Below are 23,711 nucleotides of genomic sequence, written 5' to 3'. Positions count from 1 at the left end.
TAAGTAGGAAAAAAAAAAAAAAAAAAAAAAAATGAATCAACAAATCGTTGTACAGAATAAAGTGAAAATGTGGGCGGTGTAGTGAATTTTTTAAATCCAAATTAAACGACGACTCTGAAAAATATTGCGGAAGGCCAAATTGCGTAAGAACTGTCGAGATTTCTATTATTCTTTTATATTCCAACAATGTAATTTGATTATCCTGCATTTTTTCCTCTTTACATTTTGAGTAGCTATCCACGATATTTCGACAATTTCTACGTTTTAAAAACCTAAAAATTGGACGATCGCCGTTTTTAAACCCTTGTCTCTACGCATTTCGAGCCCTAATCCACATCGTGTGACCGTTCAACGTTACGCTACCCGAGCAAAAGATGCGAGAAAAAGAACATGCGCGCTATTCGAAATTGTTACACAGTTTCTACCGCATTTCGCCACCGAAATCGGGCCGACTTATCATCTTCAATAGGTAGTAAAGGTGGGCGCGTCGCCGAGGGGCAAAAGCGTACAAGGTATAGATCGCCGTCTCATTCACGAAGAGGTACCGCGCCCAAGGGTGAAACGCAGAGAACTGGGGGTCGTACCTAGGCGGAAGAGAGAGGGAGAGGGAGAGGGAAAGACACACCCTTGCAAATATGTACCCAAGCAAACACTTACGAAACAAGGCTAAATTGATGATGACGAGCTGCGTTGCAGAGTCGCGACTCTTTGTCGAAATGGGCATTTTTATTCACGAGGTTCACGTGAACACGGTAGATGAAAACATTAAATTCTAATTATCATTAGGAAATTTTCTCGGTGTCTTTTGTCGTAAAAAAGTAAAAAAAAAAAGGACGACATAGCGATGAGATAAAGAGGAACGGAGAGAAAAATGATGGAAGGTAATAAAGTGACTTACTTACTTCGATATCAGTGACAAGAGTTAAGAAAAATACGTCGGGCTGTCGTCAACTACAAAGACAGGTTGGAAAAACATTACGTTAAGATCCATGAAACAACGGTAAGACGAGCAAGAAAATTTACCAGGCTAGTTGACAAAGGATGATGTATTGTACCTATATCTGATTCTTTGGGGAACATTTGACGTATTCAAGTGTGAATTTAACTACACTCATTTAATTTAACACCATTTTATTCGACTAATTTTTTTTTTTTAAAAACGATGTATTTTCTCTTCTTTCTGACACATGAAATTACACCGAGATATAATTTCCTGCATGAATTTTACACGATCGAGCAAAAGCCCCCTTCAAATTTTAATTATCCTCTCTCCCTCTCACCGTCTCTCTTTCTTATTCCCTCTCCATCTCCCCTAAATCTTCTCGCCTTTTCTCCAATCACGGGTAAACAGCACAATTACAGCACAATGACACGTTATAACATAAATGCACACAGCCGTAATTCACCTACCTTCGCATCCATATTTTACTTCGTGAGAATCGCACCTCGGCTAACCTGAATACGTAACAGTTGAATATTCCTCACAGATTCAACGTTTTTACACACACGGTCGTTTCTGGAATAGCGGAATAGTTGAAAAGGTGCAGAACGGTTAGAATGAAATAAGATGTGAAAGTCGTTTTTAAAAACACCGTCGTTTTTATTATTATTATTACTATTATTATTGTTATTATTTTTTCACTTTGTATTGATTATTATTATTATTAATGTTATTGTTGTTGTTGTTGTTGTTGTTGTTGTTGTTTTTATTGTAGTCGATAACTCGCAACTGCTTACAAAATCAGGAATCTTTTGTCGTCTTCTAAATTATCATTTATATTATTCCTTAATATTATTATGCGTTATGGATCAGGGTCAAGTCACAGGTATATATATATATATATATATATATTTCTCATCATCTCGGCGAATATTATATCCTATGTAAACCTCACTTATGCGTAGATGTATCTCGTTACAATTTCTATACCTGCGTATAATATATTATATTACCTAGGCATATATGAATAACGTAACGTCTAACATTCGCGTTACTTCGAGTGGGATAAAAATTTTCTTTTCTTTTCTTTTTTTTTTTTCAATTTATTTTGTTATTTATTTATTGATTTCTGGTTTAATTTTTTTATTATTCTTTTTTTTTTTCTTAAAAATAAAAATATTCTATTCAACAATGTACGATCCACGCACGTAATTATAGATATTTAATAGGTCGTGTAATAATAATATTAAAACAAATGTAAACGTACATACAGGTAGGTATACTACGTGTAACATGCGAATACATATTGTAATAGAAAATTATTCAGATCGTGATAGTTCGACTGAAGTTTCAAGTTTTTTCTTTCCTTCTCGTCTTCAATCAACGATCAGTTTTAAATTAATTTTTTAAATTAACTTGATACGAAAAAAAAAAAAAAAAAAAAAACTTTCATCGCGAGACAAGCAGCCGACTTGCTTCCACGCATTCAACGATTCGTTGACAAAATTTCACCTGATGTAGAATTGAAAAGTTTAATCAAATTTACGGATAATCCGGTAATCAAATCGTAGAAAATCGCTTGAATACGAACGCGAGGAAGTTACTTGAATTCACAAGCTTAACGTCATAATATACCTACGATGATCACGCCTTTCTTCATTTCTTGATTATACATTTCATATTTATACCTATTATGCGGTATTTACTTTGGTTAATAATCATATCGTAACACACCACTTGCATATAACTTATAATATTTAGTTTAATACGCATTAACGACAAGCATATCGGTATTTAACGCCTGGCTGATAAACATAGAAAAAGACTTTGCAGACTATTTCGATACATACATTTTCAAACGAAAACATGTTCTGTAAAAAATAACTCTTACCGTTCTTACAAACTATTATTTAATATTAGAAAAATTCGGTAGTAGAACAAAAAAAAAAAAAAAAAAAGAAGAAGAAGCAAAAAAGATAAAGGCTGTGTGTGAAATCACTGAAACGTGTGAACGTAATTAAATGGTAATAACAACGCATGCCTGATATAGTATATTTTATATTTTATATATATATATATATATATATATTATTATTTGTTTATTCATTTATATATCTATATAAAAACAACCCCCTGTCATTTAGACCAGCTAAACTTTTTATCATCGGGTTACTATAATAATATATGTATATGTTTTATGTTACGTTATATACTGATGAACGTTCCTCAATAATTCGTTAACATTTATCTATAGTACCAGATCGTAATTCATATATTTTACTATATACGCGTATATACCTATATAATCGCGAGTGTAATACATGTGTGTATATCATACAGGCATAATTTCTCACAATTAGACATATACATTCTAAATTGATTATTTTGTAATTAGTACACGTTTATACGTTTCAAACGTTACCGACTACGCCTCATTCTTTGCACTGCTCCGAACTTTTTTTTTCATTTACCGTACCACAATTTTTTTTTTTGTTCTTTTATTATTTTTTCAGGTTCTCTATTTTGATTTATCCTTTCTCTTCCAGTCGGTTCGATAGAATCGAATTATTTATTTACGGTGTATAACAGTATAGTAGGTACGTGTATTACATATTATTCATGAAATTGTTATTCTAATTCTTGCAGACTCGATAAGCTCAAGATGCGGCGTACATTTCGATTATTTATTTATCTTATCTTTCATTTGATGCGGTTCCGTAGGTCCGTGTTGATCGATTCGTCGATCAATACTATTCAATTTCTCTTACTTCTCTTCTTTTATCATTTCATCCAATTATTATTCGCTAATCTATTAATATGTTGAATCGTTTGAAACGTTATTGGTCAGAGCTTCCGCGAGTTTCGTGAAAATCTAACTGAGGCGCCCGGCGCCAAACATTGTTTTCTTACGATTCCAATTTCACGATTTAACCGAAGAGCGGCTTTGATTGGATTTTGATTTGCCGTCGAAAGGATATTTTGATTTTTTAGCGTTCCGGCAGTGCCCGTGTCGATTTACGATCGAAAGCGGTTTCTCTCGGTTTTTTCTTCTCACTCTCCACCCGTCGACTCGTTACATTCTTTTTTTTTTCTAATCTTTTTTCTTTTTTTACCTAACGGTGATTCCTGCAGCTATCGTCTTTCGCGTATCGTGTACAATTATTTATACCTATGCACGTGATTATTTTAAGATTGGATTCGCGTCGGTTCTACGTTTTTTGTTTTTTTTTTTTTTTTTTTGTTCCTTGTTTTTTGTTTCATAAATTTTTTCGCGTTTCGTTTTATCTATCGCAATTAGAAACGTATTCACGGATTTTTATCGGTATTTCAGCAATTTATTAATAATTAATACAATTCGCAAGCGAAGGCGGTCAAAACTGGCTTAATAATTTATTACAATTAATAACGTATTATACGCGTAACTTGTTACTGATGATTAATCGTGAGGATAAAATATAATATTCTGATTATTGTATACATATATATATATATAATTGATATGCATTCGCGGATTGCATCGTTATTTAACAGCACAAACATGTAATATTCGTTAGTATCGTCTAATAATTACCGTAATACACTCGCGTTGAAATTCGGCCATTGCGTCGCGTGTTTAGTTACATATTCAGCCATTTTTGTCTCATAATCCCGCATGTTAATTCACTTTGAGTTGAATTTTTTTTTGTGTGTTTTTTTCCACCCTTCCCTGATCCCACCCTCACTCATTTATCTCGTACATTTTTCTTCTTCTTTTTTTGTTTTTTGTTTTTTCTTTTTTAATTTCATTTTCTCACAAACGTATCATATTATATACAATACGAGCCAAGAGAATCTCGGACTTTTGAAAAAATTAATTCCCCGTGTTCCACGCATTTTAAACTTGTATAATATATTCACTCAAACGTGATCGTACAATATGTAATAATTTCAATATAGGTAAGGTGGCATATAAACGTCCGTCTGTGACAAACATACGGGTGAACTTGTTTTTCAATCTCTTGTTCCACGTTAATGCGGGTATAAAATTTTCATACGTCTGTAACAATTGATCGTAATGTTTTACGGGGGTGAAAATTCTTTGGAGAATATCCGAAACGGCGATGATAAATCTTCTTCCAGGATTTAGCATTGCGGTGATAAAAAATGTTTCACAGAGCAGGGAATATGTCGAATGTAAGCACGGATATTGTTAAAACGGTGACGCAAGTGTCCGAGGGATTATATTATACGTTACATGCGAACGCGTCGGAGGATGAAGAATTTTTGATAATATCATGTGATACTGTACGCGCACAGTGGACAAAGAAGGAAAATGTCAAAGGCAAAGCGCGCAATTACCGAATATAATGTATGTCGTAGAACGTATTGCGGGGTTGGGGAATTTTCCTATTTTTAAACCTGACCTCACATTCTTCATGTTTTATATATATATATATATATAATTACTATCGCGTCATAACGTTACTTTTTATCCTACTCTTTTCGTTTCAAACCTTATCTCTGTTATTTTTTTTATATTTTTATTTTTATTTTATTTTTTTTTGTTTTTTTTTATTTATTTTTTTTTCGCTCCATTTCAATTTTATTTCAGTTTCGTTCATTCTTCTTTTTTTACTTGTTTGTTTGTTTTTTTTTTTTTTTATGTATATTTTTTTGTCCTTTTACCTGCTTTCCAAGTTGAAAAACGGCGCCTAAGTATATTGTCGCGTGCACTAGGTAGTTTATTCATTTCTTTTAATTACTTATACAACGTAACCTTTGCTTATACCGTTTACACCTACGCGTATCATAATTTTAATTTAAATATTACATACATAGCATAAACACATGCGGCTTAAACGACGTGACGCGCGATCTATGCTTTAAATATATCATTTATCAATTTATTTACTTCGTCATCTTTTATATTCTGCTCTTTGTTTTTCTTTTTTTCTGTCTTTCTCTTCTATTCACGTGTATATTATTTATTTTTTTTTAACGTACCATGTTTATTTCCCATTAGGCATATCTTCTTCTACACGTGTTAAATCGTTTTACGTTTATTCATAATTTTCGGTTAATATTCATTTGCTTATAATCGATTTATTTATTTCTTCACTTTCTATCATCTATCACGTATGTATGTGTGCATGTATATATTTACGTATATATCTATATATACATGCATGTGTATGTTAGTCGTTAGGATATATACAAAAATGACATCCAGGCCCTTTTCGGTAAAATATTGTAGGCTTATGTATTTAGTTACATCGATTAATCCACTTTGTAATGCGTAATATCGACGATTAAGCTGCATTTCTCCGAATTCTCAACGGAAATGGATAAGTGAGCAGTTGACAATTTATATTTTGGAATTTCCCAGAATTGATCGCCTCAACATTGTGATTTGTTATAGATATTGGCTGAATAATTTCACTATTACAATATTTAGTGTATTTTATAAATCGTTTGTGTAAACTTATGCTACATTATAGCGCTTACATAATTAATCGTTACGTTATGTATTGAAAACGAGTCATTCGGTAAATTCGAATTTTTAAAAAAATTTACAGTTGATTTTCATAAATTATAAAGTATACGAGTAATTGCGTGAAACGCGAATCTTTTTTGTTTCACAATCCGCAGACGATTATATTCAACGGGGTTATAAATTGATCTTGAAGAAAAAACGCAAGTTTCTTGTGAGAAAAAATCCATTTTTCGATTTAAAAAGTTGAAAACTCTCGTCAAAAATAATGATTTTCTCAGAAAAAAAAAAACCCCAAAAGATATGTTTAAATGTTTAATCCGAGCTCCGCGGTTTCGTAGAGATTTTAAGGGTCTGCAAAATGCTGGGATAAATTCGTTCCTCTATCTTCTTCCACCCTTCTCCGTAATTCTCATCAATATTGTATCAACTCGCGTAGAGATGGTAGATATTTTATTCAAGAATGGAGTTTTAGTTTCACGACGTTTTCCTAAGAATCAAGCTCACACAAAAAAGAAAAAAGCAAAAAAAAAAAAAAACTGAAAACACTGAAACAAACGCTGCAATTTCCATGTAAATAAATCATCCGAAAGGAAATAGAAAAATTTCCCGGTTAATAGAAAATGATGCCTGATGTGTTATTCCTGTAAGGTTGAATAATCTAGGGATGATCTCACCATTAACTATTCTCTTTTCACTTTTTGTTATTATTATTATTATTATTATTATTATTATTATTTTGTTTCAATTTTTCTCCAACTCGCAATTCCTATAAAAAAACTGTATCGATTTGGTCCATCGTCAGTCGAGACACAGCCCATACACCTCTACACTATAATAATATTTATAGATATAGAGATACAGTATAGAATACAGAGCTATTTTATTTTTTTTTTTTTTTTTTTTTTTTCATACACCGTAGCTATATTGTTGTTGTTATTATTATTATTGTTATTATATTGCTCCAATCTCCCTTCTATGCAGCTTCGATGAGTCAATCAATCCCCTCGTAGGCTTTTATGTAATATCCTATAACTACCGTTAACTTACGTTTTATACGTATTATTTATATAGACGGCTATTTTGTTACCTCTTACATATGTTTCAACAATTTTTTATTTTTCTTTATCATACTCATCACTATACGCGATTCTTGCGCAACATTATCATGTAACAATATAATATACATATATATTATACACTTCCTTTACGCATTCAATAATAATAATTATAATAATAGTAATAAAAAAGAATTGAAAAATGAGAAAATGACAAAGCTTTCCGCGTATCCATTGCAAAATAACTTTCTTTCTTCAAATACAACAGCGAAGGAATGAGATCAAGTTTTACGAAACTCTATATCACAAGTCGCTGCAGAGATTTTAGTTTAGTTTGTTCCAGCTTCTCTTGTTTGTTTCATTCTCAAACTGCTGGGCAGTTTATTATCTCCCCGCTAACCTGCATGTTTGCGGATACGAAGTTATTACGCGTACCAGATTTGATCTCGCGAAATTTCTCCTACAACACCGCGATGTGAAATAATATCCTCTGTCAGGAATTTTTACGAATAATACCGAAATACAACCGCAGCGACTTTATAGATCATATTTCGTCGTTTTCTATAGATGAAAACTTCCACGAATTAGGACGCGTCCGAAGTTAAATGAAAAACCGGTTACCGGTTGGCGAAATTAGCATCTTAAAAAAAAAAAAAAAGTATTTTTCCGCATCGTTTAATCGTACGTTCAATTGATCTCGCAAATCGAACCTAATTCGGACCGGATGAATTACAGTAAAGGCAAGTGTATTACAATCAACGCGAGTAAAATGAAACGGGAAACGGAAAATCTTGATTAATCATAGGGCGTAGACGCGCGCAGGTGAAATTCTTCATACGTACGTAGAAATGTCGGTAGAATTCCGGAGAGGCGGAAAGGACGGAGTGCAGAAGGTCGCTCCACCTCGTGTCCTAGAGATCGGACTGCGACGTCGGCAGGACGCTTTCCGCCGTCTCCTCGTGACGTCATAAGGGCCTCGTTACGTCACCGCATTCGCAGTGTGGCACGTGACCCCGCCGATCGACCCTGTTGCTTATCGAATGATCGCTGAAATCGAGAGGGAGAAGATGAGAAAAAAAAAAAGAAAGAAATTACAATCGCAACTTTACTTTGCATCGAAACATATTACACGTACATTGCCGTCAATTTCAATGGTATGTGTGAGAATAGGGGCGAGAGGAGAATGGGCGGGGGGGAGGTGAGAAAATGACAAAACGCTTCCCGAGTCGGGCTTCGATCTGGACGAAACACCGGACGGCACGTGATGACGGCTTTCTTTTTCTCCTTATTTTCCATTAGCTGAATTGGCCAGGATGTGAAATGGAAAGGCGTGGAAGCTCGAACCCGCGAATTCGTGGAAGAACGGATATTAATTGCGCTCTTTTACGCCCCGAAGGTGACTTTTTCCTTCGCCCCGGATCCTGCAGTGACGCCGGAGTCTCAGGATTCTGTCCAACTCTACGCGTTGTTTGGATTGCATTTCGTTGTGACTGCTTTAAATTAGTTTTACGCAACGCGAGAACGTTTTACACGTTTTTTTTTTTTATGCGTGTTTTCCGTGTACAAAGTAGCCGTTTCTGTGACGGTAAAGTGAGTCTGCGAATTATACTATTTCCGCTCTTTCGCAGCGTCCTTAATTATTTTTATGTATTTTTATAATCATCATCCGGATTCCCTCTGACGCGAAAATCTCTGCGACTTGTGCCAACTCGCGACGTTCTCTTTTATCGTTGTTATAATTTAATTCGGTTGGCGCTGCTCGAGGAAAACGATGGAAAGCGGCTCGCAGAGTTTCTCACTTCTTTCGAATTTCACGTTTTGCGAACAAGCTGCGCAGAATCGACGCTCAGAAATCATTGTACCTGTAAGGGTATCGCGCGATGACAGTTGAAAAACCAATTCTCGCGACCCAAATTCTATTCTACGATTGAAATCTGGAGAATAATGGAGAGGAGAAGCCCCGAGGCTGGGATACCCGGCATGTAATACCCTGCAAAAGGTTTCAACAATGACGCCATTGTGCAGGACGGTTTTTGCAAGACATCCGCGGAGTTGATTATACAACGTACAAGTTATACACCTACGCTTGCTTACTTGTATCCGCGGTCCATTTAATAATACACTCGATAGACTCGGAATTTTGTTGGTGGAAAAATCGATGCTCCTGGGTACAATAAAAGCGCTCGAATACATCCTTTGACGTCACTCTTTGAAATTTTTCTGCAGGTGGTTGGAATTTTCATTGAAAATAAAACTTGCGCTGCAGTTGAAAAACGCGGAGCTTCCGATTATCCAGAGAGCGCGGAGAGCTTGCTGCGTGTCGATTAAGAAGACGGCCATCCGATTGGACCGATATAAGGGGCCTTTCGGGGATTAAAATGTTGCGAACCCCGCGCCTCGACAAAAAGCTACGATCTATAAGCGGAGTCCTCGCATTTAGTCTGGCATTATGAAAGGTCGCCGTACTCGCCATTTGATCCCCGTCCGCCTCCTTGAATGAATGAATCGTTAATTTGGCACAGGGGAAGAAAACAGTACTAGAAATCAAAATAAGCAGAGAGGAAAAGGGGACGTTTCTATTTCTGTTCACATGCCTGGCATTAATTCACCTCCATCCCCCTTTCATGCCACCGTCGAGTCAAATTGGACGAGACGCAAAATCGATTCGGACTGCGGGGATTCCCCGAGCCTTGAGACATCTGACACGTGACAGTCGTTTGCATGCCTGCCTGAATAGAAATTTTTGAAAATGGAACAGGCCGAGTTTTAACGAGCGTCGTTGAAACGGCGATTCTTCCCCGAGGATGGAAAGGACGCATCTTGTTAAATTTCCGCCCGTTTCCTCCCTCTTTATTCTTCTTCTTCTTCTTTCTCTTGTGTTTTCGCGGTTGGAACAATATGAAGCTTGGAAGAGGTCAAGGCCAAAACGGGCGGACTGACGAGTTGTTTCCCTCTTTCTACAATTAATTTAATTTAAAGCCACGCTACCCTCGTCGTGATGTGTGTGTCTCTGCGAGAGACAAGGTATGCAGGTACATACATTCTACAGCAATTACATTTCCGCCGTGCAGCGCGCTGGGCGAAGCGTTTTAAACCCAACAGACCCAATTATAATTTACACGATGGTCCCTCGTACGTATGCCACTTTACATGCGGGATTTATAGTAGGTCGTATTTGGTATGCAGGGGGAAGAAAAAAAAAAAAAAACAAAAAGGAACCACTCATGCTAGTTAGGACAGCTAAAAAGGGGACCGAACCCACTCGTGATCCTAAATCCTTCCACGATCGGACTCTTTCACGTGAATCTTATAATACGTGCGCTGTTATATCGCGTTTAGTAAAAATCAGATTATATGTTAGGAGAAATGGCAGGTATATTCCTTTCAATGCACACTTTCACGGTCGAACGAAGCAGACCGACGAAAAATATGGCACCCGTTCTCCTCCTTGCAAAATGTTTGCAGGAAGTATCAGTCGGGGTGAATTCCGGATATCGTCTATGAGGGCTTGCAAATTGTTATCATCTAGTCTAGTACGCGGCCTTTAATGCCTTCGTCCAAATTAAAACCCAATCTTGATCCGGGCGCCCGTGTGTTCGACCGAACGACGGAGTGATCATAGATTCTGAATCTGAAGGCAGCGCCTAAATTGATCGGCAGTTATAATTGATTAGCGGATTCCGAAGCGGCTTGAATTCCCTGAAACCTGGTGGTATTGGCACCAAGCACCGTTTACCGTCCTCCGGCTCTGAATCACCCCGAAGATGACCCGCGTCGCGAGCAAGGCTTGACCCTTGACCGAAGTCCGCGGGGTCACGCAACCTCGTTTCGGTCACGCTGCGGGCGAAACGCGTCCGAACCGAGGCATGCGGGGGAACGGCCGAAAGTCACGAAACCGGGGGAGGGTGAATTGATCGATACGGAGGGGGTGTCGTGTATTTTCGCCCGCCTGCATAGACGCGTTCATCGATTCCAGCCACCCCCTTCGGTCATCATGCGGAATAATAATTGCATTCGCAAAGCGAGGCGACGCGCATTCAGCAACACTTCCCGAATTCCCGAACAAAAGCTGATCCGCGTGTCTGGAATATAATATACGCAACGGTGATTGGATATTCTGCGGGTACGGTAGTACTCAGTTTTTCTTTATTTTTCTTTTTTTTTTTCCTTTTTCTTTTTCCACTTGGCAGTAAAGTCGCCGCTTGAAGGAGGCTGAATTAGTCGAACATACAATGAAAATCCCTAGACAATCATTTTTCGAACAAACGCCAAGGAGAAGGTCTACTTCGGCACGGACGGAGTCTCGACTTGAACGCGACGACAAAGGAAAACTCTGTCAACGACACTCGACGCTTGTGAATACAAATTTTGCCACCCTTGCAGCTAAGGGCGCTCCAGGCGGAATTTTTTTTTCAATCAATTCCTCCCTGTTTTCCTCTCTCGCCTTTTTCCATTCCGATTATACAGCTGCAATAGCCGCTTCAAAGCTTCGCGTACGCTGCAAAGCGTCAAAAGCAGTGAAACAAAAGCACCGCACATTGCAGCTGTGAAGTCGGGGGTGTCGGACGGATTGAAGCCGCGTCTATCGCAACGGAAGTGTGGCGAAAGGGCTGCGATTCACAGAAACAAAGGCGCTCGCAAAGTGGAAAATATTCTCACCATTTTCCCCCGTTCAGATGTAATTTTTCCACTTTACCTGCTCAACGCGGCTGGTGGAAATGGAAAGAGAGTGATGTACATATATATAAAGATTGAGCGAGAATTACAAAAATTTACGAATGCACTTTCATCTTTCGCTTATTCTCGAGAGCTTGTCTACTTTGCATAACGTTGAAACTTTGATCGGAGGCGCACGTAGGAGAAGGTGGAGCTAACATCGTTAAACTGTACTTTGGAAGACTGCGGACTACGGGCATAACAAGAACTTTTCCGAAACTGGTTTCAGCGGATGGCGCCATGCGCTTGCGGAACGGATTGCGGCACTTGAGGTGGCCGCGCGTAAAGCTAGAGAGGGCCGAGTGAAACTTTCAAGGAATTACCATAATTTCGTATCGCTTTTCACATTTATTCTCGCAAACGGCTCTCGCCACTTCATGCAAATTAGCCTACCTTCACCTCGATCGGTGTCGGCCTGTGAGTCACGTGTTCGAGGATCCGGAGGGTCCACGAGAAAATTGACATTTAATCCTCTCTTGTATCAAATAGTATGCGTATATAAATCATATACTTTACGATATACGATATAAAATGATACCGATGACGAAATGTCTTTTCTCTTTGCTCAACGGTTCGAATTCCATTTTCAACCGGATTAGATAGGAAGCGTCGGTAAAGCGTCGGTAAGGGAATCTGTCTTCAGAACCGGCGTTGCCTCTCTTGTGTGAAACTGACGACACTGAGAGCAAATAAAGTGAACAGCGAAAGTACGCCAAAGTCTATTTTCTCTTCTCTCGACAAGCCTCATTTCATTTTAATCAGATCAGATAGGAAGCGTCGGTAAAGCATCGGTAAGGGAATCTGTGTTCAGAACCGGCGTTGCTTATCCGCTAACCACCCCTCACAATTCCGTACCCCTAGGGAGAACTTGTGCATCAAGTACCTTAGATACGTATTAATTCGATTCAATCCAGTTGCGTGGAGCAATGTTGCCGTTTCCGTTTCCGCTTACGCTCACGCTCCTTGAATTTCGTTTCAACGGACCGCAGCCGAGGCGCGAACGGATACAAGGAGCGACTATTAATTACAAGCTCATACAGAAGCGTCGATAATGTCGAGTAAGGAATTCAGGTCACGTATTGATCGGAAACCCTGTATACACCAGACGCATACCCCTCCCGTTATAAGTGCTTCTCTAATCGTCAGATCTGGATCAACAGATAGACCTGCGGGATATAAGAAGGATTTCGCGGCATCGAAGCGAACCTACCGAAGCTCTCTGCGGATTACGGCAGACTTGAGCGCGTTTTCCACCGATCCCAGTGTATTTTTGCGGCCCGTTATGCAGCCCGTAATGCACCGGCCCACGATGAAATTGCAGTATTTCTTTCGGTCGGTAAGTGGAAGGCAGGGTGGGAGGGAGGGAGGGAGGGAGTGATGGCAAGCCGCCAGCTGAGCTTAGCGAAGCTCTAGCCTTTAGGAATGAAGAGCTTTCGACCGATATATCGATTCGCTGCTGACACGCGACACGCGACAGGGCGAGCTTTTCTCTATTTTTATACCTGTTTCTTTCTTTTCTTCGCCGCTCTCACCCCCGATTCTCTCTCGTCTCACTCGGTGTTGCGGAAGACCTCGGGAACGGTTTGCGAGTTGCCGGGAGCGCAAACAGACACCGGGGTCAAATAACTGTGACAGCTAACAAGTGCGCGCCACCCTTGGTTAATCGGTAATGGAATTACATGGAAGCCGGCGCGTGTCAATCACGTGGTTAATTGAATGGAAAATGTTAAGTCGACGAATCTTGTTACGGGACGTACGATAGTGGCTGCAGCTGTTTCTTCCCTCCCCGCTTCTTCGACATTTTTATTCCCTTTTTTTTTTTTTTTCTTTTTTTTTCATCAGCCACTACCACCACGGCGGCGCGGGCACCGCGCTTCGTTATAAACGTCATTCTTTCTCACGTCCGTCGTCTAGCCAAGGGGGATATTCAAATTTTTACCATCCATCGACGCCATTAGCGAACCAGCCCGCGACACCGGCTTCGTGCGACGAAATCGGAGTCGTTAAAAGCTCAACGTTCTTCTGTTTCGTCTCCACATTTTATCGTTCTCTTTCTTTTTTAGTAAAAAAAATTTCAAAAAACAAACCATCGTAACTCCGTGGCTGCAGGCGTCTTCTCGAGAAGCGAACATCCCCTCCATCCCTATTTTCACCAACGTGTCCGCAGTCGTAAATTCGCAGCTATACGTAACGAAGTTGAAGTAACAGATATTATTCGAGTAATAACGAACATGAAATTGAACGACTGAATAATTGAATTCAATTTATTCACTTTTCGCAAAACTTCTTTTTCGTCGAAATTTCCCTCGAGAGATGAAAATTATACAAAAACTGACGACGACGAATGGATTGGATGGTCGAAAGTTTCCACGCATGCGGTTTTTGGCGACTTTGTAATAATTATACCGATCCGAAGAGAAAGTTTGTAAATTTATTAACGGCTGGATGAGGAGAAACTTTTCATCGTCATCGTCATCGTCGGGTCTTCGTCGTGTTCAATGCGGGCAATTTAAGGCGAAGCGAAAGGGTCTCGAGATCTTGAACGAGTACGAAGGGATTGCGTAAGAAGACACGAACCGGGGTGAGTTGTGTGATATAATTGAATTATGCATGTCAAACTTTTCACCGAAGCGAGGCAGCGGCGCTCCCGGTATATGTAATAACAACGGATCGTTACAACGTTAACCGATGTCGAGCCTCCTCGCAGCGTTATGTCACAGCGACGCGATGTGTTGCACGGCTAGAAAAGCCCGGCTTTATGGTAATATCTATGTACGAGGGGGATGGTTTTCACCACATCAGCTGTTCTCGGAGCCGTATTACACCACCTTTCTTCGGCACTTTGCGATATTAATTTCCAACCTCCTCGACCGGCATTCGGCCCCCTTTTCACCCCTATTCCAATACGCTTCCAGTCCTTTCAATATAATATTGACGTACCCAGGTATCTACTGCAGCACCGTCGAATGCCAAGATATTAAACCGCTCTAAAATACAACGAGAAACGTATCGACGCGGCGACGTGCCAATTTTTGCACACGTGTGCAAATCCAGGCTTTGGAGATTGTACGGTAAAATGGGTACATCGATATTGCAACCGAGGAAAAGGGTGAAAAACATGTTTACAGAGGAAAGTACGCACGCGGAGGACTCGAATTTCGCATATTTATTTCTTTCCACCGTTCCGTCGGTGTTCCGAAAAATCACGTACGAGTAAAAACAGGGATGTTTTTCCTTTCCCATCCCCTTTACGTCCAAATATCCTTGATATGTTTTTTGTTTGTCATACGTTTTAGCCCGCAGCCGGAATGATTTCGGTCAACCTTGGTTCTCTGGAACCTCGGTTAACCTTGGCTGACTGAGCGCGGTGCCAATGTTTGTAAAATCGTGCACGATACCACGCACGATTCTAGTGGCTGGCTGGTCGGCTGGCTCCAACAAGTTTCGAGAAGAACGATAACTCATCGAGTTCCCGGGATGGGCGAAGAGCGAGAGAGAAAGGTGAAAACTTTCCGCACTAGCCTTGCCCGCATGTCAGAAGTAATTAAACTACAATCGCGGCGTTTCATAGACGCCCTCTGCAAAGATCTCCGACCACCCCTCGTATCGCTCCGAATCATTCAGTGAAACCCGATTTTCGTCGTGCTGCTGCACGGGAGTGGAAAGAAATTAATAATACGCAAGTACACCGCAGTTTTTTACGAATCGAGTCCGATTTACTTTATTTTATTTTATTCCCCCGCTTTGCGAACACGATTTTTTTCACCCTTCCGACGGAATTTAATTCCGTTAATGTTCAACCGACGCGGTGTTGGTCCTTCGTAGATCAAAAGGTGAACCCGATTTCTGGCTGCATTTGAAAATGATCTTAGAAAAGTTGATCTCGATAATGAAAATTAAAGTTTTCTTCCGACTTTTCAGCCGACTCGCGTTTCACGTACCAACCTCCCCATCCTCGAGTTCATGTGGCTGCTCCGTTAGGAATTTAGAATTCCAAGATTCCGCGGGTAGATTATAAACGGGGTTGGTTGAAACGGCTCGTGCAGTAATTCTTGATTCCGCTCCTGGGTGTGCGCCGTATAAATGCATAATACGCGGACCCGCGCCGGCGTTATATTATCTACCTACGTATTAGGGACATCCGTCTCTTTGTGTATTATTATGCTCTTGCGGTGCAGTAATTATAACCAAGGCACGCCTCGGGTAACCCCTTTCCCATTTAAATCGTGCCAACTTCACCAGCCCCCGCCTATTATTCTCAATGGGACAAATAAAACGCCCGCGATTTATATACGACGCGCGGAAATTAATAAGCGGTCTGTGTGCGCCGCGTAATAATAATAATCGCAACGTTTCTCGATCGCGTAAGATGTAGATTTTTTTTCTTTCTCTATACGCGTCAATTTTTCTTACGAAATAACTCTCAACTTACGTATGTATTACGGTGATCCAAAAAAATGGACTAATTGTTTGTTTTTTTTTTCAAAGTCCCTCGTGAAGAATTTTAGGGAGAGGAAACGAGAGGCCTGTTACAATTTGTGACTTTAATTTTAACATTTAGTGGGCTTACTGAACGCAATTTTACACGCGACAATAATTTTAGTTATTTTGGAATTTTGTAGTAACAAAACAATCTGCATAAATGTCGGTTACATATTTTTGTAGAGAATTTGACGCTCTACGAGAAAGATCTCTTACAATTTTTTCACAACTCACGTCTTTCAAAAGTTATTCGAGTTTAAAGTTGGAATCGCGTAAAAATTCGCTCTTTCGAGATTAATTAACAGCGAAAATACTAGACTTATCAGAGAAGGTTGTAGGTTTTGTTTCGTTTCAATCAATTACCGTTCAAATTAAGCAAATCCATTTTGTAGTCAATACGAGTAACAATTATATGTAATTCCACTTTGGATGAACCTTTTTTTTTTTTTTTTCTTTTTTAGCAAAAAATATGATTTATAATGCAACGAGGAATTTTCGCCGACGTAAAAGCGCGCTTCTCAACGCTCCTTATCGTATCCCTTATTTCCCTCTGATTCCTAAAATTTAACACTTCGTATATTTCGATCTTGAATAGTTTCGGGACTTGTTCCACGACTTGTGAAAATCTTGCATAGGCGGTGAGGATATCCGAGCGGAAAGCTTTCCCGTCCGAATTTACGGACAGCGTAGGTATAATCCCACCTTCCAGACACACCGACGCGCACGTACGCGACTCCCACACAATTCGAAGAAATTTACCACGTGCAGAGGAATAAAAGCCCCGAGTTTTGCAGCTTAATACCTGCTGATATACGGCGGTGGTATTTCCGAGCCGAAAGAGAGCTCGTACCTACCTACCTACCTACTCTAATGCCAGACACGGTAAAGATGATAAACTGCCCGGTTCGTGCGGAAAAATAACAACCTCTCCTTATTGAGGGAAATTCCTTATCCCGCGGCATCATGGTCGGCAGGTCGAAGTCATTAAGGGTGTCGAGGAGGGGGCGAAGCGAACCCTTCAAAGTCACCGACGATCTCGGTCGTGCTCGATTTCGTGCGGATAACCTTACTTTTACGTCGGGAATTAGTCGAACCCTGAATTGGGGATAAATTGATTCGATTTCTCGCTACTTTTCCTTTTCCAACCTGTTAAAAAACAGCCGTCGCGCGGTCACTTGGTCGGAATTGCGTATGTGTCGCGTAGGTACTGCAGGGTGGTTCGTTTTTGAATTTTTTCGTGTTTTGTTTTTTTTTTTTCTTCCAAGGTGCTACTCGATAAATTTGTGACGAATACTGAAAAAAATATCGTCGCACAACCTGGAGGAAGTAAGAAAATATTTAGAGGTCGCCAGGAATTATTTTTATATTTTTTATTCACTTTTATGTCCGCACCTTAGGGACTTGTATGTATATTAGTTTATTATTGTCATTAATTAATCATTGTTCATAAAAATCAGTACCGAAAACGAAACAGAGACATCAACGTGACGCTATAGTCCTATTTCGGTGACAAAAACTGTCATCCTAATTTCTCCGAGACTGTTAATCTTTTGGACGAAAGACGAGAAAAGCCAACTGCGGAATTGTTAGACGCGGTTTGCCGGCGATCGGTGAACGATTGATTGGACCGCGATACGAAGAAAAAAAAAAATAATAGAAAATTCAAGTCCGTATAAGGTGTACGCAAAAAATATTACAACAATTGGTAGCGACCTCTACGGACAAACAAAAAAGAAAGGTTAAAAAATGAGTCAGGCAATTCGACGCGAGTGTTTCTCACCTGAGATCGTCGATCCTGGGCCTCCGCATGGTTCTCTGAGGGTGTCTCGGCGGAGCGGCACATCTGCAGTCACAATGCATAACACAAAGAGCAACACTGGTGGCCAAAGTCACTACGAATGGTGCGGCAAAGAAGTGCATAATCGTCGCGATTTGGGCCTCACGATTGTAGTCGGCCATCACTATACTCCCGTTAACGCGACTGTAGTGGCAGGGGAACTTGGATCCCTCGAAGCCGAGCTCCTTGGTGAAGTTTTCGCAGTCGACTATCGGCGGGTAGCCGCATCCCTTTATGTTAACCATCAGTATCGCCTCAACCTCGCCGACGAGATCCGTGGCTGAAGAAAATCAATAAGTCATAACTTCGAGGATAGAATTTCTCGCGTTATTAATTTCTTTCGCAAAGCGTCGCAGTGGCGCTGGCTGATTAGAGAGGTCAACGAAACGTAATATTGTTTTTTTTTTTATCTTCCATTGGGATAAACAAACGTCCGTTTCGAAGATCGAATAATAGCCAGACGCTTTATTTGTTACTTTTAAGGTTTGCTTCTGTCTTTTTTACGCTGACGAACAAGTCTTGAAGTTTTTGATTGATAGCTAATACCGGTGCCTGTTCGGAAGGAGAAGGAAAACGTTTTTACCGAGATGCGACGGACTTTATCGTTATTAACGTTATCAGCGGCCGTATAACGAGAGTACGATGGGAGATTACGTTCGGGGTTTGATACGAGAAAGTCCGTACGAAAATCGAACAAGTACCGAAAAATATTCGTTTACCAAACTTTTTTTATCGATTCGTTTGCATTCAAAGTATATTATTAATTATTATTTGCGAATAGATGTGATTTAGATGCAAAATCGAAGTTTCTCCGACTGCCATTTACAACAATTGTTTGAGAAAATGGATAATTTTTCTCCAACTACGAAATATCGTTCTGATTTCTACAAAAAGAGACTTCATCCGATAAAACTAAATTTTCCTCCATTGATCAATTACGTAGAAGAAGAGAAAATTTCACATCTGACCGGTGTTGTCGGGACGTACCGGAACCGTAAGGTACGTACAAGGATAGAGTGCGAGAAAGATACTCGTAAGTATAGTCTCAGACTTTCGAACACTATCAGAAGCGTCTTCCGAACTCTATCCTCATACCAGCACGATCCCAACACCGCGAATCTCGGCAACCTTGACTCTCGGTTTCGGACTTGGCTTACATCCAGGATCGGCCGCACAGCCCACTCTCGCTAATTGAATCAGACCGTTTTATAAAGTGTGCGGTGTATGATATTATCCCCCCTCCCTCTTTTTACTCTCGCCAACCGCCAAGCTACGTCCGTTCAACCTCGAGGGAGAAAAACTATCCAACGTTCAGAGACTCGGCCGGCACCTTTGGCCCCTAATTTTTTAATCCTCTCACCCTGCGGCCTTGTTCGGCCAGCCGAGAGACAAATCCCAGGCAATTTTTCTCTCTTTTTTTTCTTTCCTCTCTCTCTCTCTTTCTCTCTCTCTCTCTCGACTCACCTGGCGTTCCGAGGTCGACCGGGGGCGACGTTCCCGCGTCGATCTCCTCGCCGGAATAATTCCCGGACGACGAATTGTTCCAGGGTGCGTAGGTGACGTAGATGTGGGTGCACCTGTAGACGTCGCTGGTGCATCCCTCGCGGCAAGAGCTCCAGGAACAGTTGAAAAGACCGGCGAGGTCCTCGCGTCGGGAGGTCGTGCAGGTTACAGGATGGGGTGAAAAGTCCGCGGCCAGGGTGCTGATTGCCGGGTCGACGTAGAGGGGCACGAGGAAGAGGAGGGCCGCTCCCCCGGATGTCGCCACGAGGGCCAGAGCCGACGTCGCGTAGAAGTTGAACCGCTGACGGCAGGTTCGCCGAGGCGGTCGGCGCCGCGACGCCCCGAAACCGAGCTCGAACAGCTTGCGACGTCGTAGTTCTTGCTGCTGAATCTCGTACTTTTCACTCTCGCGAGCCGCACTCGAGTCAAGCAAAAGCTCCGAGCTGCTGCCACGCATAACACCGCAGCCTTTCTTTCCTGTCGACGCGTCGTTACGTGGTTTGGCTCGACGCCGATCCTTTCGCCGATGTCGGAGGACTCATTTGAATCAAGGGACTCCGATTTCGGTCGCTTCTCTTTTGGGCGGGAACTCGGTTGTTTTACCTTGTTTTTTATCTCTCGCCTTCAAACTCGTATCGCCTTACAAATTTTCCTACTTCTTCTTCTTCTCGTTTCTTAGGTCGACGTGTTCTTACGATAATCCGATACCGCAATTAGGTCGTCGGGCATAATTAGGCCTTTCGGTTTCGATTGTTCGTCCCTCGATCAAGGATATCGCGCGTCGTATTTTAAAAGAAAGCGATCCTTTTCACCCGCTCATTTCGACAAGTTTAACGATGCTTGATCGAGATCCGCGAGGATCGTATACTCGTATACGTGTATACACAGGTACGTTATATTCCGACCGGATGAAAAATTATTATCGAGGGCATGATTCGATATAGCGCCAATCAGCGAGAGCGACGAAGGACGCGGGGTGGGCGGTTCGGCGATTTGATTTATGATTTTTTAATCAACGTTAAGAGGATTTCAAGATGCTCCAAGATCTTATATACATACATACACGTATACGTTGCGTAAGTATTGGCTTGAACGTGAACGGGGGCGACTTGATTAAAAAATAATTCACACGGATGGCTTCCGCTGCCTCGTCATCCTCTCGATTTTTTCCACCTCCTTTTTTCGCTCCTCGTAACTTCGTACACAACCGCGGCTGTTCGAAAGCGGTTACACAGATTCGTTAAGGGATTTTTTCGGCCCTTTCCTTGAATCCTTCTTCTCCATCTCGTTCATCTCGATTGAGAAGGTTAATATCTTCTTTTTCTGAGTAAAAACTTTCGTTAACTCGTCGGGTATTTGAAATATCGATTCACCGACGGCGGCATGCTTGCGAATTTCTTTAAACCGTCACCCCCTGATTTTCCCTAAACTTCGCTACGGTTGAATTATATCAAAGGAGGCTATTCGACGCAGTTTTTTCTCCTTTCAAATCACGTTTCTCGTTTTGTTTTTTTCCCGTTTCATCTACGTTGCTCAAATTTAAAAAATATATCGTCTATACTTTAAAGCTACGTACAGTTGGCAGGATACGACGTGGATTATTGTTTTAGTTTGTTTTATTTATTTTTTTCCTCTCTTCTCAACGTACAGAAGCGTTTTCATCGGTCAGACACGCGATCATCGCACGATATTATAACGCGCGCGGTCGACGTGTAGCGAATAAAAATGAATTTTCTTTTCTATTAAACTTCGACTGCGACGCTGCTGCGTGTTGAAAAAACTACTCGCTGTCAATTATTTCCATTTTTTTTTTTTTTTTTTTTTCCCTTTTCGCTACAAATTTGACTCTACTCGTTTATCGGAGTAACGGGCCTCCTTTCAATTCATCCTCCTCCTCGAATATCGTCGCGCTGCACTTGTCCATCCGTGACAAACGCCTCGTGCACACATGCGGATCGATTCCGTAATAAACTTGTCACTGATACGAATGACATAAGCGGCGGTATAACTCTGGTTTCAATAATTTATCATCGTTTTACGAGGACTCGGCGTCCCGCGGGTCGCGAGTGCATTCGCGTACTGAGACCAGAGAAACTACAGCCTTCGAAAATTTCTCCCCTCGCGACAGGGCGGGGTCCCCGGGCGCATGCGCCCCCCAAAGGACTCCTCTTGTTTACACTCCTGAGCCTCGCGACCCACTGTCGCTGCCTGTCTGCCTGCCCTCCACTTCCACATTCTCACCTGGCTTCACCCACCCCCGCCCCTCACCACCTTATATCTTAATAAATTTATCATTATACCCGAGCGCGGTCGATCATTGTCATTCCGACTTAATTTTTTCCATTTCTTATTCAATTCCTCGAGTTATTCATCGCTCGCGGAATCGTCAAATCAATCGCTGTGACATCTCCAAGCGACAATTATTCTACGGCGATTATTCGTTGTGTAACTCGGATTACCGGGGATCACCTGCATGCACCCGGCCCACGACGTCTCGTGTATCGGTGGTATTACACCCACATCTATAACTCGTCGTTCCCGTTTAGAAGAAAAACTGAAAACCGCAGTTACGACCTCGGCGATAAGCCTCGGTGTCGCGAATAAGCGTAATTTTATACACGGTGTCTGTACGTGTTTGGATTGCGCGTGCCTGTTTTGGTATTCAAATATGCCAAATTCCAGGCCCGCGAAAATCGCATTCCCCTGTGCAGAAACGATCAGGTATACTACGGTGGTCGTCTTGTACAACTTGTATAAACGAAAATTGTTTTGCCCCCTCTTCGTCGTTTACATAATAATAATAATAATAATGATAATAATAATAACTATGACGATAGATCGTGCAGAAAATTGCTATGGAAAAATGGAGGTGAATTTTTTCCCAAAACGAATTTTCACAAATTTGTTTTTTCTTCGCGTATAGCCGTGCGAAGTTATCGCATCTCTTCAAGCTCGCCATTTTTATGAAAAAATTACTGTACGCTTATCTCCCAGTGCGTGGATAAAGATTTTATTTACAGGTGGAAAAATACCCTCTGGGATATTCAATTATACGCAGATATGTGGTTCCCGGGGGTGCGGTGTAGAAACGATATAGGCGTGGCTGTGTCGGGATTATGCCGTATCGTCTTTGTTATACTATACGGGAGTAAAAAATAATTGCCAGGGGTGAAATGAAATTGCTGCTCCCCGTCGCAATCCGGTAAGATACTACGCAAAATAAAAACTATTCCGACTACGGAATTCTCCGATTGGATATATACGATCATTTATTGATCGCGACAAATTCAGATTTCATTGTATATCGGGCGTACGATTTAGGGTGGTTCGTTTTATAACTTGTTTTTTTTTTTTTTTTATTTCCACGGTGCTACTCGGAAAATTTGTGACCAATACTGAATAAATAAATTGTCGCAAAACTTGGAGGAGGTTGGCAAATATTTAGAAGTCGCTACCACGGATTTGTATGCATATTAGTTTATTTTTTTCGTATCGTGGTCTAATTAATCATTTCTCATGAAAATCAGTACTGAAATCGAAACAGGGACATTAAGGCGATGCGATACTCCTATTTCGGTAACAAAAACTGTTATCCAAATGTCTCCGAGACGATTAATCTTTCGGGTGAAAGACGAGAACAGCCAACTGCGGAATTGTTAGGCACGATTTGCTGTTGATTCGCGAACGGCTAATTAGACCTTTTTC

At 40.9% G+C, this 23,711-nt stretch overlaps 1 protein-coding gene across 1 annotated transcript; it reads right to left on the bottom strand.

The window, feature by feature from the left end:
• Positions 1-1,991: 1,991 nt before the first annotated feature.
• On the bottom strand, positions 1,992-22,209 carry Teh1 (tipE homolog 1). Its single transcript, XM_046635059.2, has 3 exons — positions 19,968-22,209; positions 18,447-18,783; positions 1,992-8,515 (listed from the first exon to the last, which is right to left on the bottom strand). Exons 1-3 carry the CDS (start codon positions 20,461-20,463, stop codon positions 8,434-8,436), a joined length of 915 nt encoding a protein of 304 aa, XP_046491015.1. The 5' UTR covers positions 20,464-22,209; the 3' UTR covers positions 1,992-8,433.
• Between the last annotated feature and the right edge of the window lie 1,502 nt (positions 22,210-23,711).

Source organism: Neodiprion pinetum, chromosome 7 (assembly GCF_021155775.2).
Source record: "Neodiprion pinetum isolate iyNeoPine1 chromosome 7, iyNeoPine1.2, whole genome shotgun sequence".
Taxonomy (NCBI): Eukaryota; Metazoa; Arthropoda; class Insecta; order Hymenoptera; family Diprionidae; genus Neodiprion; species Neodiprion pinetum.
Note: the sequence above shows the minus strand (reverse complement) of the source record. Positions and strands in the feature narration are given on the sequence as shown.

Coding starts and splice junctions, on each gene's coding strand:
- Teh1 (XM_046635059.2), bottom strand. CDS start 20,463: ATGCGTGGCAGCAGCTCGGAGCTTTTGCTTGACTCGAGTGCGGCTCGC. Junction 18,784..19,967: donor GGTCGACCTCGGAACGCCAG/GTGAGTCGAGAG, acceptor GATTTTCTTCAG/CCACGGATCTCGTCGGCGAG. Junction 8,516..18,446: donor CCCAGGATCGACGATCTCAG/GTGAGAAACACT, acceptor TCTCGATTTCAG/CGATCATTCGATAAGCAACA.